Source organism: Panthera leo (genome assembly GCF_018350215.1).
Source record: "Panthera leo isolate Ple1 chromosome B3 unlocalized genomic scaffold, P.leo_Ple1_pat1.1 chrB3_random_Un_scaffold_42, whole genome shotgun sequence".
In the NCBI taxonomy this organism is placed as follows: Eukaryota; Metazoa; Chordata; class Mammalia; order Carnivora; family Felidae; genus Panthera; species Panthera leo.
Window position 1 is genome coordinate 21,287 of NW_024962220.1, and position 18,677 is coordinate 39,963.

General features: G+C 42.1%; 1 gene segment (V, D, J or C); it reads left to right on the plus strand.

Moving 5' to 3' along the window:
- Nucleotides 1-5,980: 5,980 nt before the first annotated feature.
- Nucleotides 5,981-18,268, plus strand: LOC122212726. The segment is given in 2 exon segments: nucleotides 5,981-6,117; nucleotides 17,443-18,268. Coding segments are annotated over 2 exon segments (399 nt in total).
- Nucleotides 18,269-18,677: the final 409 nt, after the last annotated feature.

The window sequence follows — 18,677 nt, forward strand, 5'->3', positions numbered from 1 at the left end:
CCACCTGGAGGAGAGGCACTTGACAATAGAATCTAAGGAGTTCTTCTTGAAGGACTACTCTGATCTTAAGCCTTGTGCCAATACAGTTCATGGAAATACCAGCTGTAGTGTAGCAGGCATTAGCATGCATGCCATAGTCAGATGTGAAAAGGAGAATTTTCAAGAAGCCCAAGACTTCTTTTCTGCAAAAGCTGATGGGATCACCACCTCCATAGATAGGAGCCCACAGGAGGGTCCCAGCAGTGCCCCATTCAAGGGGTGGAACTTCAACCCAGATCTCTTGCTCTAGAGATGATGCCCACACTTCTCTTTATGCACAGCTCTGAGAAGAGGGGTCCCTAGTGACTTAATCTCAGGACAGCCTGAACACAAGTCAGAAACTTTGATCAGACTCTTTGGGATCTTCGAGAGAATGCTGTTCCTACCCTTCGGGTGGGTGCCATCACATCTCTTGACAGGACAGCCCTGGTAGTGGGGAGCTGGGATCCCAGTGGGTGGGGAGATGCCAAGGCCCCTGCCTAGGGACCTGGAGGTTTGTGGAGTATGTCCTTCCTCCTGGGACAACTGCCCCTACACTTCTGTAATTACCGTGTAGGACACAGACACAGAGAACACTTTATTTCTCTCATTGACCCTGAAGCCAAGGTACAGTTCTTCCCAGGAACCCCTCCAAATAAAAGTGTGGTGCCCTTTAGCTTACTAGGTATAAAGGGAGGGATAGTAGAAGGGTCTCATCATTGCTTTGATGTCACTATTGGAAGAATCTTTACTGAATCTCTTTTAGCAACTGTGGCCCCTTTGACCGTGCATTGTCTTGTTAATGATGTGGATGCCCTCACATGCCATCAAGGCCAGTGGGAACAAACCCAGTGCCTGGATTTCCTGGGGGGAACTACATATCAGGAGTCTGTAGGACTGCAAATTGCAACCCCCCCCACATCCAATTAAGACAGTATATGCACATCAATATTGTGCGCAATAGAGGACTGAGTAATTGCACCCCATAATTCAAGATTTACTGAAGGAGGGGGGACATTAAACACACCATTTCTCCTTTCAGTCTACCCACTTGACGGGCATTAAAGCCCCCTCCTAACAGGTGGCGCTTTACAGTTGACTACTGAAATGTAAATTCCCAGCTGTCCATAAGATGGCTCACATTCCCAAGACTGTCTAGGCAGTTGAGGGTATCTAAAGGGCCACAGGGGAGACTCTGTCATGACTGAGCTAGCCAGTATGTCCCATTCAGCATCGATGACCAAGGAGTCCCAGCCACAGTCTGCTCTCAACCTGTACATCTCTACCCTGCTGCCTTGGGAATTCCTAACAGTCCAAACAGTGCCAAGATGTTAGCCTGACCAGCTCATGTAGAGCCTGTCATGTGTTCCCACTGGTCTGGGCAATTGAGGGTCACTGTCACTGGTCAATTATCATGCATTCCTGAAAGTTTGTGAGACACGGGAGGCCTGCAGCCCTTCAGCAGCTATAAGGTGGGTTTTGTCACCTGACTGAGCTACTCCAGATTTTCGGTCTACTCTCATATGACTTGTGCTGTTAGGAAGCCTTACCTGGAAGTGGCTGAGCTATGTCACTTGATGCACAGGTAGTCTGAGTGCCAATGAAACATTTTGGGATCTGGAAAGTGTTTGTGCCATGGGGGTTATGCTGGAGCACCTAGTGACCATCTGGCACCAGATTGCCTTGCTATGTCACCGAGAGAGAGAACCTAGCACCATGACTGTCTTCATACAAAGGGAAATATTCTCTCCCAATACTTCACCTGAGCAAAGGACCATCCTGAAGCTTCCATCAAAGTTGTGGTCCCAATCAATGCAGTGGAAGGAAAGGCAGAGTGACATTGTCGTTCTGGTTGTGGATACCACACCCTTCTATTTGTCCATCCACATGGTGCATTCACCTGCTTGCATTGGCAGGAAATAACACTACTTTGGGGGCTTACTTGCTATCCTGATGTCAAAACAATTGACAATCAGACTGATTATTTACTGTAGACAGGACTTGGAAAACTGGTGTAAGGGTCTGTGTCTGACCTGCTGAGATAACTACACAGGTGAATGGGGCAGATGCAGTCTGAAGACAGACAGACATAGAGGTTCAGAGGGAGAGCAGGAAATGTAGTCAGTCTTTTAATAGTGGGGGAAAGGGTAGGCACCATTTTAAAAAGTTTTTTTTTTTTTTTCCTGACAGGAAAGAGCCGGAAAATGAAACTCGGTGGAAATGCAGTTTTTTGATCCATGACCTACTATGTGATGCCATGTGTTTCCGGAGCCTGGGAATTGGCTCTGGGAATCCTTACCTATGGTCGTTGTGGGGATGGCCATCCAGGATCTTGACGATGGCATTTTCTGGAACTATTTTGTGCAGCTGGCATGAATCCAGAAGAATCTTTCCCTAATTCTGATGGCAGTGTAGTCGGTTAGCAGTTCGTCATAAGGTCCTTCTCAGCGAGGTGGCACTGGGTGCTCTCTGAAGACTTGATGAGCATCCCATATTCTGTAGAAAGGGTTGCATGGCTAGGCTGTGGCAGAGGCCATGTTCTTATTGTCTATGGATGATATAACCCAAGTGCACCTGTTACTTCTTGGACATGGCTATGCATGGCATCAACTTGGTCATATAAGTTATCATAAAGTTCACTCAATCAGGGAAGAAAGGGTTAAGGACTCCTTTCTAAAATACTGTTGCAAAGGGGGTCAGTCCCTGCCTGCTATTTGGAGCATTCCAAATCTCATTAAGGGCCAAGGACAATGATTCTGGATGTTCCAGGCCAGTTTCCAGGTGGATTTTTCCTGAAGGAATTTTGTGTCTAGTTTTTCATGTTCCATATCTGTTCCCCTAATCCACATATCCTCATCGTCTGCTTCTGTGATGATTAAGGATGATGTGGGGTAGAAAATTCTAATTATCACCCCAAGTCTTTGCAAGTACGTAGTTTGTCTATGTGCTGAAGTGAGTTCCTTGGTCTAGCTAAATCCATAATGGAATGGCAAATCCAGGAACCATTTCAGGCATTACATTCTTTACCACAGTCGTGGCAATGGCATGTCCAGTCAGTCAGCATCAGTCCATCCACCAAACAAGCAGCCATTTACCAATGAGGAACCCAATTTGTCAAATCCATCTGGAGAGCCCCAGTGGGCAGGGAGGGGCTACCCGCCCATAGACTTCCTTCTAGCTCTACAAATATTTGCTTGCCCCTTTTCTAGTATGGTGTAGCCCCCCTTGCATGCTTTGTTCTCTGTGACTTTGCTTTTATATCAAATCAATCATTCTCAAGTGAATGTCATCATATTCATCTTTCATGTTTTCTTTGAAGGCATTTAGGTTCAAGTGTTCTTCTTAATCCTTCATCCATTTTGAGATTTTTTTTGTGTCGACGTATATGTATGAAGAAAGATTATGGCCAAATGTTATTATTTTGCATGTATGTATCAATACTATTTTTTAATTTTTACTTTGTTTTTGAGGGAGAGAGACAGATCATGAGTAGGGAGGCACAGAGATAGAGGCAGAAACAGAATCCATGCCCTGAGCTGTCAGCAGGAGCCTGATGTGAGGCTCGAACCCACAAACCATGAGATCATGACCTGAGTGGAAGTGGGATGCTTAACCTACCAAGCCACACAGGTGCCCCTAGTCAACACCATGTTTAAGAGACACTATCCTCCCCCCACTGTGCATTGTTGGAAATCTCGTGCAGGATTTGCTGACTGCATCTGCAAACTTCTACTTCTGGGCTCCGTAATGAGCTCCACTGGTCTAAATATCTCATTTGATGCCAGAATCACACTGTTGTGGTTAATGTACCTCTGCAATATATTTAGAAAGAGAGAAGTGTGATGTCTCCAGGTTCTCTCGACGTCATGATTGTTTTGTTGCTTCCATGTGTTGTGTGCTTTCATATGAATTGTATATTTTTCAGGTTCCTTAAAAAACCCATTGGCATTTCTACTGACATAACAAGATAAACATAAAAATACCATAAAAAGATAAAGCAGACAGAAAATAGAGACTATCACAAATTCAGAAAACAGATAAATTACATAAAAATTTGTATTTGGAAAAGTAAGTAAAATTTGAAACAAATAGGTAGCCTGGGGAAACAGGGAAGACTCAAACAAATGCAATCAGAATGGAAAGAGGAGACATAACTGAACTAAAGACATGGAAACGATCATTAAAGAAAAACTTAGGTATTTATAGGCCAACAATTAGATCACCAGGAACAAATTACACATTTTATGCCATAAGGCAGGCCACCAAGACTGCTTCATGGAAAAATACAAAAGGAACAAAAGAAAAATTAATAAGATTTCTCTATCTAAAACCTCACCCTGCAAAAAATCTGCCTAGGAGTCCATGGCTTTATCAAAACTTCTACTAAGTATTTAAAGAGGAATTAATGCCAATATTTCTCAAACTATTACAAACCACTGATAAAAAAACAGCACTCCCAAATGAAATTTGTGAGGACAGCATTGTTTTCACACCAAAACCAAAGAAAGACACCACAAGAAGGGAAACTACAGGTCACTATCTCAAATGAACATACATGCAAAATTCCTTCACAAAATCTGAGCTTACTGAATTCAACAGAACATTGAGAGGATCATACAACATAATCCAGTGGGATTCACTCCAGGGATGCAAGGATCCTTCAACATACACAGATGCATAAATGTGACGTCCTCCCTTAACAGAGGGAATGACTGAATCAAAGCCATCATTAATTGATTCAAAAAAACATTAGACAAAATTCAACACATGTTCATCATTTAAAAAGAACCCAATTAAAAAGGGACTGAAGGAAATTACCTCCACATGATCATGGCCACTATGAAAAGCCCACACCTGACAGCATATTGAACGGTAAAATGCTGAAGGCTTTCCTGTCAAATCAGGAGCCAGGCAATGATGGTCACCCCTAACATAAGTGTTCCCCATGTAACGTGAAGAATACATATGCCACCTCAAACTATGTCATCTTGTCACACTGCTTATTTGGGTGAAAGTCACTTGAGAAAGAGTCCAAGTACACTCAGACTCTCCATTGTCCCTTGTCAGCAGGATATAAATCTCCCTCCCATGTACCAAGAGGGAAGAACCATCGTTAGAACCAGAATAAAGAATACAGGGACAAGAAGGCTATGCAAACAAACCTACTTACTTGGTGACCCCAAACTTAACTCTTGCCAAACCCAATGTTTTTTTTGTCTGAAAGACACAAGTGCCACCTGCTTTGTCCTTTCTCTGGGTGTCATGTCATTAGGAAGGCCATGCACTTACAAAATGAAATTTATTCTCTCCTGTAGATAGGTCTTATGTCAATTGAATCCTTACACTGGCTAAATCCCAGAAGAAAAGAAGGGAAAAGCTTTCTTCTCCTACCATTGGAAGACATAACCAGAAAAAAATAGGGAATAAAAAAAATAAAAGACATTTAAATCAGTAAGGAGGAAGGAAAATTACATGTTTGCAGGTGACATTGATCTTAAACATAACAAAACCCTAGAGATACCACAAAAAATATTAGAACCAGTTTTTATAAATGAGGAAAAGAGCAGGATGCAAAATGAACAAAGAAAATAAATAAAAACAAACCACCTGTGATTCTACACACCAGCATGAAAATACATGCAAAATAAATAACAAAATTATACAAGTGAAAATGACAGAATAAAGTATTTTGGGTTAAATTTCAAAAAGTATGTAAAATACTTGTAGAGTGAAAATGATCTATGTTGATGAAAGACCTGTAAAAATGCACACAGGACTGCAAATACACCTGTACTCACTGAATACAATTATTCATATTGTCAAACACCATCTACACAAACTAAACTACAAGTGCGTCCCTAACCCTGTAGTTCACTTTTAAAGAATCAAATCTAAGACTGGAGCTTGATATATATGTCAGAGCACATGCACATGGGGTCCTCTCTGTGCTGATAAAACCAGCCCATCCAGACTCCGCAGCTGGGAGAGGAGCCCCAGCCCCGGGAGTCCCAGGTGTTCCCATTCTCTGATCAGGACAGAACAGACACCTCACCATGGAGTTTGTGCTTGGCTGGGTGTTCCTGGTTGCCCTTTTAAAAGGTAATTCATGGTGAACGGGAGACACTGAGTCTGTGAGTGGATATGAGTGAGAAACAGTGGATGTGTGACAGTTTCCTGACCAAGATGTCGGTGTCTGCAGGTGTCCAGTGTGACGTGCAGCTGACGGAGTCTGGACGAGACCTGGTGCAGCCTGGGGGGTCCCTGAGACTCACCTGTGTAGCCTCTGGATTCACCTTCAGTAGATATGGAATGAGCTGGGTTCGCCAGGTTCCAGGAAAGGGGTGTAGTGGCTCACATATATTTATGATGATGGAAGTAGCACGTACTACACAGACTCAGTAAAGGGCCGACTCCCCATCTCCAGAGACAACTCCAAGAACACGCTGTATCTGCAGATGAACAACCTGTGGGCCAAGGACAAGGCCACATATTACTGTGCAAGAGACAGGGTGAGGGGACCTCGCTGGGAGCCCAGACACAAACCTCCCTGCAGGGGGGATCAGCACCACCAGGGGGCGCACACTATGCACAATTCTCCTTTGTGTTCCCAGGCGCAGGTGCAGATGGAGGTTACAGGCAGGTTTCCTGTCAGGGTCTGGGGCTTCCTGTCCACACAGCAGTTTCTCCAGGGAGCCTCTCTGGACACAGGATTCTGTGTTTACCTATTACCTGTGTGAATTAGATCATTGTTTTCCTAGGAAAACTACCCTAACATGCACAAAGACACAGTTGTTTGCATTGCTTTCTCCTGTCCCTCAACATGAGTGAATTACAGATTTCCTGAGGCACAATAGCTGAACATTTACATGAGTCCCAGATGCACTCCCTGTGCAGCCAGGACCACAAGCTCCCACAGCTCCCCATTATCTTCACCCAGCCCATGTCCCAATCAAACAACGTGACACTTCCTTCATGGCACTTTGCTACTCAGGACTTTAAATGAGCTACAACTTTATTCAATTCCTCTAAACAAGAGATAAATCATCTGCATGTATTAGTCAGGATTCCCTCAAGCAACAGAAGCCAAAGCACATTGGTTTCCATGACAAAATATGCTGAGAAGTCCCATGATCTACTGTCACAAATTGGAAAGCCAGGAAAACCAGTGGTATAATTCTCGCCTGATTCTGAACTAGTGTCTAGTCTCAGAACCTGCAGAGCCTATGATGTAACTCTAAGAACAAGGGCAGGAGGAGACCAATGTTCCACTTCAAACAAGCACATGGGAAGTAAAAATGAGGGAATTCTTCCTCCCTCTGCGTCGGATTCTACTCAGAACTGTGATGGAATGGGTGATGCCCAGGCAGAAAGAAACCATGGATGGAAATGCCAATCTCTTCTGGAAACTCATCACAGACATACACAGAAACAGTTGTGAATCTGGACACTCCCATAACGCAGTCAAGATGACACATAAAGGTAATCATGACAAGTCAACATGCTGTAAATGTTGAGTTCAAAAACTGAAGATTTAGAAGTCCATGCCATCACTGGGGTGGACCCTGGTGGGCATAGCAGTGCTCCTGTGGAGAAGGAGCCCCGAGGCCCATAGGGACTGCTGCGGTTTGAGGGTCCCCTGGGTCATATCGGGTGGGACAGTTACCGTCTTGGAGTGCATTTGGGAGACAGGGCATTGCCTCTCATGGGGCAGGAGAGCTGACAGGCACCATTGCACTGCCCTGGTCATTAGCATAGGAGCCTCTGCCGAGAGCAGCTAACTGAACGCTCCCTTCTTGTTCTTCCTCACCATGAACTCCAAACTCCTAGTGTTCATGCAACTGCCCTTCTGGGATAACCAGCTCCAACCACATCCCAGCAACACACTGTCCCAGAGGATCAGTGGGGTCCCTGTCACATTGAGTTCAACAATTTGGTGTATTCAAACCCAGCTAGAGCTCCTGAGATAAAACATAAGAGCCCTAAGCTGCCAGGTGTGCCAATGGATTGGACAAAGGCAGGGTGAAGGCCGGGTTCTGAAGGAAGCCTGGGACCCATGAGTACAGATTGTTCTCTCTATGTGAGGGCTTCCTGAACAGGGGTGGCTGGAAACTCCAACTGCAGGGACTAGAGAAGGAGTTGATGCCAATATTTCCTCCCACCAATTATCATGGACAGAATTCAGTGAGCAGCCCAACACCCCCCAGTAGATACTGAGCCACTGACACCAAGACATACCCACCTTTCCTTCCTCAGGTGCTTCCTTACTAGGGAAAGAGTGCCTACAACCCAGATCACCATTGCACCCCTCCCTCCAAAGACCACCATATACCCCCACAGGCACCAAGTCTACTGACCATAGAGTGAGGCATAGCTTCACCTCTAGGGGAAATAGGAATCAGCCTCTTTTAATAAGGAGACCAAACTCACCTAGTTAAAACTCACAACACTATGGACAATGTTGAAAAAATCTCCCCTGGAGGCAAGGAGATCTCTGCAGAGGACTGACCTGAGGGACAGAGCAGCCAATACAAGACAGCACAGTGCACACAGCACATGCAAGAAATGCTTCCAGAATGTCAGGTTGTTAACAGTATGTAAACATTTCTCAAAAAAGACACTACTCTAGAAGCAGAAAACATAACAGGATTTTCCTAAAACACTTAAGAAAGAGGAGACATGGACATACAGAGTGATAGAGGAATTCATGCCAAAAGAAAAAACCATAAAAGGACATTGCCAGGGATATAATTAAAACACATATAAATAATAAGACTCAAACAGAATTTAATACCTATCATAAGGAAACAGAACTTTTAAAAACTATCATAAGGATACTAGCTGTGCTTGAGAAAGCCTAGAAGACATGAGGATACCCTGAGTACAGATGGAAAAGACCTAAAACCAGGTCAGGCTGAAACTTTTAAAATGCTGTAACCAAGATGTGAACCTGATTGGATATAATGAACTCATGGCAGAAAGAAGCAGACGAATGAGTAAGTGCCATGGAAGATAAAATTTTGTGAGAAATGAAGCAGGAAAGAAGAAGAAAATTAAAGTATTGCATCACAAACGTATACTTAGGGAATCAGCAACTCCATAAAGTGTAATAAAATTCTTTTCAAAGGAGTCCCAGAAGAAGAAGAGAGGGAGAAAAAAAGGGGAGAAGTTTTGTCTGAGCGCATTGGAGTGGAAAATTTCCACTAAATGGTGAAGGAAACAGACGTCCACATCTATGAGCCACAGAGAATTCCCATTAAAATTAAAAAAAAAAAAAAGCAGGCCAACTCTGAGACATAACATAGTAAAATTCACAAAATACACAGATTAAAAAAACCCTATAAGCATGAAGTCAGAAGAGTTTGCGAACGAATACGGGAAGATAAAAAAAGACTATGGCAGAAGTGTCCACAGAAACCTGCAGGAAAGAAGGGAGTGGCATAATATCCTCACATGTTCAATTGAAAATCAGGCAGTCAATGGGGGAGGAGACAAGATGGCGGAACAACGTGGAAGATTTTTGTGTGTCTCGCGTCCATGAAATACAGCCAGACCAACACTAAACCATCCTACACACCTAGAAAACTGATTGAGGATTAACACAACAATCTGCACAACCTGAACCACAGAATTCAACAGTACGTGGCGTGGAGAGGGGACCTTGGGGAGCATGAAGCTGCAGGAAGGGAGGTGCTTTTGCAGGCGGAGAGAGGACGGAGACTGGGGAGTGGGGGAGAATAAAGGAAAAGCACCCCTCCCCAAAAGCAGCTGGAGAGAAAGTGGAAAATTGGAAACAGCCACAGGGACTCAACTAAAAAGGGAGAAAGGAGAAAGGAGAGTATGTAAATTCCACTAAGACTGTAAACAAGGGGAGTGCAAAGGCTGCAACTCCACAGCTCGATACCTGGAGGTGCTCTGGTGGGAAGGGAGAATCCCAGGAACAGAGTGGGGTCCGGGATGTTCTCAGGCCACACGGGGAGAGGCAGTTGCACTGCTGGAAGGACATTTGGAGGAGACTGCCAAAGCCCTCTGGTCCCAGCAGACCCCGGAAAACGGCCACATTCGCTGGTGCTGGAACAAGGTCGTTTAGGGTGAAGCCTGGTGCCAGACGTGTGTTGTGATTTTGCATAATCCATGAAACGCTGCTGCTACACTCTCTCGCGAACTCTTTCTGGGGCGGGCTGGTACCTGGCCAAAGTCTCGGGGCACCGACAACAACAGGGTCCAGCAAGCATTCCTAGGTGCTGCTGATATTCGGCCATTGCTCATTGGGCCATTGCTTGGTGAGACCCTCCCACAGAGGGGCAGAACAGGTCAAAGCTGCGGTCCTTTGGATGTAAGGGTCCGGGGAAAACAGCCGCGTCTGTGACAAAACTTGGGAGAGAGGTGAGGCCTCGGGCCTGGTCACGGAGAGTGAAGGAGCAGGGAGTGGACAAGGGCTGAAGACAGAGGATGGGTGCGCAATTGCTGATCCAGGAGAACAGACTGGGTAGCTGGGTGGTGCCATTTTCACCTCTCCCGGCATGTGCATTCGCACCTACAAGCACCACAACAATCCACCCCAGGAGCCTAAAATCGCCATCTAGTGGAGAGCGGAGCCATTACACTGAGCCCCACCCAACTGGGCCAACAGGGCTCTTCAGGAACACAAGTCTCACTGCCGCTTACTTTATAGACTATAAAGAGCTACATAGACTGACATCTAGGGGATAACAAAGTAATTTCAGTCCTACTTCAATCTGTTAGCAGGTTCACCTAGTCAATTGTCTTTCTTTTTTTTCTTTTTCTCTTTTACACTTCTTTTCTTTATCTTCAAGGCAGAAACAGAAAAAATTATTTTTCTTATCAAATATTATTAAAAATATTTTTAATTTTTATTACTATATTTTTTACATTTCTGTACTTTTTTTTCAAATTCTATTTTACTTCCAACATTTTTTTTACTCTACTTCAGTGTATTCCCGTTTTCAAACTTCCAGTTTCCCTTTTATTTTTTCTTTCTTTTTTTTCTCTTCTTCTTTTCTGTAGTTTTTCTTGAATGCAGAATGAGAAAAACTTCATTTTACTTTCAATTTCTATTAACAATATTTTTCTTTAATTTTTTTACTATATTGATTGCTTTTATGTAAATTTTTTTCAAATTCTATTTTACTTCCATCATTTTATTTTAGTCTACGACGGTGTATTCACTTTTTGAATTTTCAAATAATTTCCTTTTTTTTCCTTTTTGTGTCTTTTTTCTCTTTTTTGTTTCCTCTCTTTTTTCTAGAATACAGAAAAAGAAAAAAATCACATTTATTTTAATTTTTATTAAAAATATTGTTCTTTATTTTTTCTACTATATTCTTTACTTTTCTGTATATTTTTTCAAACTCTATTTTACTCCCATCCTCTCATTTTAGTCTACTTCATTGTATTCATTTTTTCAAATTCTCAAATTATTTCCTTTTTTTTCTCCCCCTCCCATTTTTTTCTCTAATCTGTCAATCCACTTTCAACACCCAGAACAAAACACACCTAGGATCTAGCATATTCCGTTCAATTTGTGTGTGTGTGTTTAATTTTTAATTTTAATATTTCTGTAATTTTATCTTTTAATTTCAATTTTGCGACCTCATTAATTCCTTTTCTCCCTTCAAAATGACAAAACGAAGGAATTCACCCCAAAAGAAAGACCACGAAGAAACGACAGCCAGGGATTTAACCAACACAGATACAAGCAAGATTTCCGAACCCGAATTTAGAATCACAATAATAAGAATACTAGCTGCAGTCAAAAATAGATTAGAATCATTTTCTGCAGAGATAAAAGAAGTAAAAAATAGACAGAATGAAATTTAAAATGCTATACCTAAGCTGCAATCACAGATGGATGCAGCGTTGGCACGGATGGATGAGGCAGAACAGAGAATCAGTGTTATAGAGGACAACCTTATAGAGAATAATGAAACAGAAAAAAAGAGGAGATTAAGGCAAAAGAGCAAGATTTAAGAATTACAGAAATCAGTGACTCATTAAAAAGGAAACAACATGAGAATCATAGGGGTCCCAGAAGTGGAAGAGAGAAATAGGGGTGGAAGGGTTATGTGAGCAAATCATAGCGGAAATCTTTCCTAACTTGGGCAAAGACACAGACATCAAAATCCAGGAAGCACGGAGGACTCCCATTAGATTCAACCAAAACCGACCATCAACAAGGCACATCATAGTCAAACTGACAAAGTACTCAGGCAAGGAGAGAATCATAAAACCAACAGGGAAAGTCCATAACTTACAAGGGAAGACAGATCAGGTTTAGCAGACCTATCCACAGAAACTTGGCAGGCCACAAAGGAGTGGCGGGATGTATTCAGTGTGCTAAATCAGAAAAATATGCAGCCAAGAATTCTGTATCCAGCAAGGCTGTCATTCAAAATAGAAGGTGAGATAAAAAGATTCCCGTAAAACAAAAATTAAATGGGTTTGTGACCACTAAACCAGCCCTGCAAGAAATTTTAAGTGGGAATCTCTGAGGGGAGAAAAGATGAAAATATATCTGTATAAATAAATAAATACCAAAATCAACAAAGGTTAGAAAGACCAAAGAACACCACCATAAACTCCAACTCTACAAGCATCATAATAGCAATAAACTCCTATCTTTCAGTACTCACTCTAAACGTCAATGGACTCAATGCCCCAATCAAAAGACATAGGGTAACAGAATGGAGAAGAAAACAAGATCCATCTATATGCTTTTTACAAGAGACCCACTTTAGACCTAAAGACGCCTCCAGATTGAAAATAAGGGGAAGGAGAACCATCTATCATGCTAATGTTCAACAAAAGAAAGCCGGGGTAGCCATATTGATATCAATCTAGACTTTAAAATAAAGACCGCATCACGAGATGCAGAATGGCATTATATTATTCATAATCAAAGGGTCTATCCACCAAGAAGACCTAACAATTGTAAACATTTATGCGCCAATTGTGAGGGCACCCAAATATAGAAATCAATCACAAACATAAAGAAACTCATCGATAAGAATATCATAATAGTAGGAGACTTCAACACCCCATTTACAACAATAAACAGATCAGCTGATCAAAAAATCAACAAGAAAACAATGGCTTTGAATGACACACTGGACCAGAAGTACTTAACAAATACATTCAGAACATTTCATCCTAAAGCAACACAATATGCACTCTTCTCCAGTGCACATGGAAATTTCTACAGAATAGACCATACACTGGGACACAATTCAGCCCTAAGTAAGTACACAAAGATCGAGATCATACCATGTATATTTTCTGGCCACAATGTCATGAACTCAAAATCAACCCCAAGAAAAAATTTGGAAATGTAACAAATAATTAGAGACTGAAGAAACTACCAAAGAATGAATGGGCTAACCAAGCAGTTAAAGAAGAAATTAAAAAGTATATGGAAGTCAATGAAAATGAAAACACCACAACACAAACCTCTAGGATGCAACAAAGGCGGTCATAAGAGGAAAGTATATAGCAATCCAGGCCTTCCTAAAGAAGGAAGAAAGATCTCAGATACACAACCTAACCTTATGACTAAAGAGCTGGAAAAGGAACAGCAAATAAAACCCAAAACCAGCAGAAGGCAGGAAATACTAAAGATTAGAGCAGAAATTAGTGCTATCGAAACCAAAACACAGTAGAACATATCAATGAAACTAAAAGCTGGTTCTTTGAAAGAATTAACAAAATTGATAAACCACTATCCAGTTTGATCAAAAAGAAAAAGGAAAGGACCCAAATAAATAAAATCAAGAATGACAGAGGAGAGATCACAACCAACACAACAGAAATAAAAACAGTAATAAGAGAATGTTATGAAATTATATGCCAATAAAATGGGCAATCTGGAAGAAATGGACAAATTCCTAGAAACATATACACTACCAAAACTGAAACAGGAAGAAATAGAAAATTTGAACCGACCCTTAACAGGTAAGGAAATCGAATTAGTAATCAAAAATCTGCCAAAAGACAACAGTCCAGAACCAGATGGCTTTCCAGGGGAATTCTACCAAGCATTTAAGGGAGAGTTAACACCTAGTCTCTTGAAACTGTTCAAAAAATTAGAAATGGAAGGAAAACTTCCAAACTCTTTCTATGAAGCCAGCATTACCTTGATTCCAAAAACAGACACAGACAACACTTAAAAAGAGAACTATACACCAATTTCCCTGATGAACATGGATGCAAAAATCCTCAACAAGATATTATCCAACCAGAAACAATAATACATTAAAAAATTATTCACCACAACCAAGCGGGATTTATACCTGGGATGCAGGGCTGGCTCAATATCTGTAAAACAATTCACGTGATTCATCACATCGATAAAAGAAAGGACAGGAAACATATGATCCTCTCCATAGGTGCAGAGAAAGCATTTGACAAAATACAACATCCTTTCTTGATAAAAACCCTCAAGAAAGTAGGGATAGAAGGACCATACCTCGAGATCATAAAAGCCATCTATGAATGACCCAATGCTAATATCATCCTCAATGGGGAAAAACTGAGAGCTTTCTCCCTAAGGTCAGGAACAAGACAGGGATATCCACTCTCACCACTGTTATTCAACATAGTATTGGAAGTCTTAGCCTCTGCACTCAGACAACACAAAGAAATAAAAGGCATCCATATTGCCAGGAGACGGTCAAACTTTCACTCTTCACAGATGACATGATACTCTATATGGAAAACCCAAAAGACCCCACCAAAAAACTGCTAGAATTGATTCATGAATTCAGCAAAGTGGCAGGATATAAAACAAACACAGAGATATCGGTTGCATTCCTATACACCAACAATGAAGCAACAGAAATAGAAATCAAGGAATCTATCCCATTTACAGTAGCACCAAAAACCATAAAATACCCAGGAATAAATCTAACCAAAGAGGTGAAAAATCTTTATACTGAAAACTATAGAAAGCTTATGAAAGAAATTGAAGAAGACAAAATATGGGGAAAGATTCCACGCTCCTGAATAGGAAGAACAAATATTGCTAAAATGCTGATAGTACCCAAAGTAACCTACATATTCAATGCAATCCCGATCAAAGTGATACCAGCATTCTTCACAGAGCTAGAAAAAATAATCCTAAAATTTGTATAGAACCAGAAAAGCCGCCGAATAGACAAAGAAATCTTGAAAAAGAAAACCAAAGCAGGAGGCATCACAATCCCAGACTTCAAGCTATACTTCAAAGCTGTAATCATCAAGACAGTATGGTACTGGCACAAGAACAGACACTCAGGGGCATCTGAGTGGATCAGTCTGTTAAGCATCTGACTTTGACTCAGGTCACGATCTGGCAGTTCGTGAGTTAGATCCCACATCAGGCTGTGTGCTGACAGCTCAGAGCCTGAAGCCTGCTTGGAATTCTGTGTCTTCCTCTCTCTCTGACACTCCCCCGCTCATGCTCTGTCTCTGTCTCTGAAAAGTAATTTATAAATGCCAAAAAATATTAAAAAAAAAACAAGAACAGACACTCAGATCAATGGAACAGAATACAAAATCCAGACATGGAACCACAAATATATGGCCAACTAATCTTTGACAAAGCAGGAAAGATTATCCAATGGAATAAAGACACTGTCTTCAGCAAGTGGTGCTGGGAAAACTGAACGGCGACATGCAGAAGAATGAACCAGGACCACTTTCTTACACCATACACAAAAATAACTCAAAATGGATGAAAGACCTCAATGTAAGTCAGGAAGCCATCAAAATCCTCGAGCAGAAAGCAGGCAAAAACATCTTTGATCTTGGCCGCAGCAACTTCCTACTCAACACGTCCCCAGAGGCAAGGGGAAAAAAAGCAAAAATGAACTACTGGGACCTCATCAAAATCAAAATTTTCTGCATAGTGAAGGCAACAATCAGCAAAACTAAAATTCAACTGACAGAATGGGAGAAGATATTTGCAAATGACATCTCAGATAAAGAGTTAGTATCCAAAATCTATAAAGAATTTATCAAACTCAACACCCAAAACACAATCCAGTGAAGAAACGGGAAAAAGACATGAATAGACACTTCTCCAAGGAAGACATCCTGATGGCCAACCGACATATGAAAAAATGCTCCACATCACTCATCATCACAGAAATGCAAATCAAATCCCTAATGAGATACCACTTGACACCTGTCAGAATGGCTAACATTAACAACTCAGTCAACAACAGATGTTGGCAAGGATGCAGAGAGAAGATCTCTTTTGCATTTTGGGGGCAATGCAAGTTGGTGCAGCCACTCTGAAAAACTGTATGGAGATTCCTCAAAAAACTAAAAATAGAACTCCCCTATGACCCAGCAATTGCACTACTAGGCATTTCTCCATGGGACACAGGTGTTCTGTTTCAAAGGGACACATGCACCCCCATGTTCATAGCAGCACTATCAACAATAGCCAAAGTATGGAAAGAGCCAAATGTCCATTGATGGATGAATGGATAAAGAAGAAGGGGTAAATATATACAATGGAGTATTAATCGGCAATCAAAAAGAGTGAAATCTTGCCATTTGCAACTATGTGGATGGAACTAGAGGGTATTATGCAAAGTGAAATGAGTCAGTCAGAGAAAGACAAAACTCATATGACTTCACTCATATGAGGACTTTAAGAGACAAAACAGATGAACATAAGGGAAGGGAAACAAAAATAATATGAAAACATGGAGGGGACAGAGCACAAGAGACTCATATATATGGAGAACAAACAGAGGGCTACTGGAGGGGTTGTGGGAGGGGGGATGGGCTAAACTGGTAAGGGGCACTAAGGAATCTACTCCTGAAATCATTGTTGCACTATATAATAACTAATTTGGATGTTAATTTTTAAAACTAAAAATAAATACTAATTAATAATTTTAAAAATTAAAATATTTTAAGAGAAAATAATGTGTGATCATGCTGTTGAGGTAAATATTTCTTAAAGGTTATGCCGAAGCCTCCATTAATTAAGGTAAAAACCCAAAACTGAAAAAAAAAAAAAAGAATTCTTCATATTGTCACACCGCCATCCACACAAACTAATGTAGAAGTACGTCCCTAACCATGTCATTCACTTTTACAAAATCAAACCTAAGTCTGGAGCTTGATATATATGTCAGAGGACATGCAAATGGGGCCCTCCCTGTGCTGATAAAACCAACCCAGCTCGAACGTGCAGCTGGGAGAGGAGCCCCAGCCCCGGGAGTCCCAGGTGTTCCCATTCTGTGATCAGCACAGAACACACACACCTCACCATGGAGTTTGTGCTGGGCTGGGTGTTCCTGGTTGCTCTTTTAAAAGGTAATTCATGGTGAACGAGGGACACTGAGTCTGTGAATGGATATGAGTGAGACAGTGGATGTGTGACAGTTTCCTGACCAAGATGTCTTGTGTCTGCAGGTGTCCAGTGTGACGTGCAGTTGGTGGAGTCTGGGGGAGACCTGGTGAAGCCGGGGGGGTCCCTGAGACTCACCTGTGTGGCCTCTGGATTCACCTTCAGTGGCTACGACATGAGCTGGGTTCGCCAGGCTCCAAGGAAGGGGCTGCAGTGGGTCGCAGGCATTTATAGTGATGGAAGTAGCACATACTACGCAGACTCCGTGAAGGGCCGATTCACCATCTCCAGAGACAACGCCAAGAACACGCTGTATCTGCAGATGAACAACCTCAAGACCGAGGACACGGCCACATATTACTGTGCGAAAGACACAGTAAGGGGACATCACTGCGAGCCCAGACACAAACCTCCCTGAAGGAGGGGATCAGCACCACCAGGGGGCGCACACTATGCACAATTCTCCTTTGTGTTCCCAGGCGCAGGTGCACATGGAGGTTACAGGCAGTTTTCCTGTCAGGGTCTGGGGCTTCCTCTCCACACAGCAGTTTCCCCAGGGAGCCTCCCTGGTTATATGATTCTGTGTTTACCTATTAACTCTCTGAATTAGCAACTGGGTTGTCATAGGGAAACTAGATGAACATGCACAAAGACACAGTTGTTTGCACTTGCTTACTCCGGTCCCTCAACATGAGTGAATTACAGATTTCCTGAGGCACAACAGCTGCACATTTACAGGATTCCCAGATGCGCTCCCTGTGCAGCCAGGACCACAGGATCCCACAGCTCCTCCTTATCCTCACCCAGCCCTTGTCCCAGTCAAACAACGTGACACTTTCTTCATAGCCCTTTGCTACTCAGGACTTTAAATGAGCTACAGCTTTATTCAATTACTCTAAAGGAGAGACAACCTCCATGTATTAGTCAAGATTCCCCAGAGGAACACAACCAAAATGTCATTGGTTTCCATAACTAAATATGTTGAGAAGACCCATGATCTACTGTCACAAGCTGAAGACTCAGGAAAACCCGTGATGTAATTCTTGTCTGATTCTGACTAGTGTCTAGTCTCAGAACGTGGAGAGCTGATAATGTAACTCTCAGAAAAAGGGCCAGAGGAGACCAATATTCCAGTTCAAACAAGCACATGGGAAGTAAAAATAAGGGAATTTCTCCTCCATCTGCATCAGATTCTATTCACAAACTTAATGGAATGGGTGGTGCCCAGGCCGAAAGAAACCATGGATGGAAATTCCAATCTCTTCTGGAACACATCACAGACATCCACAGAAACAGTGGT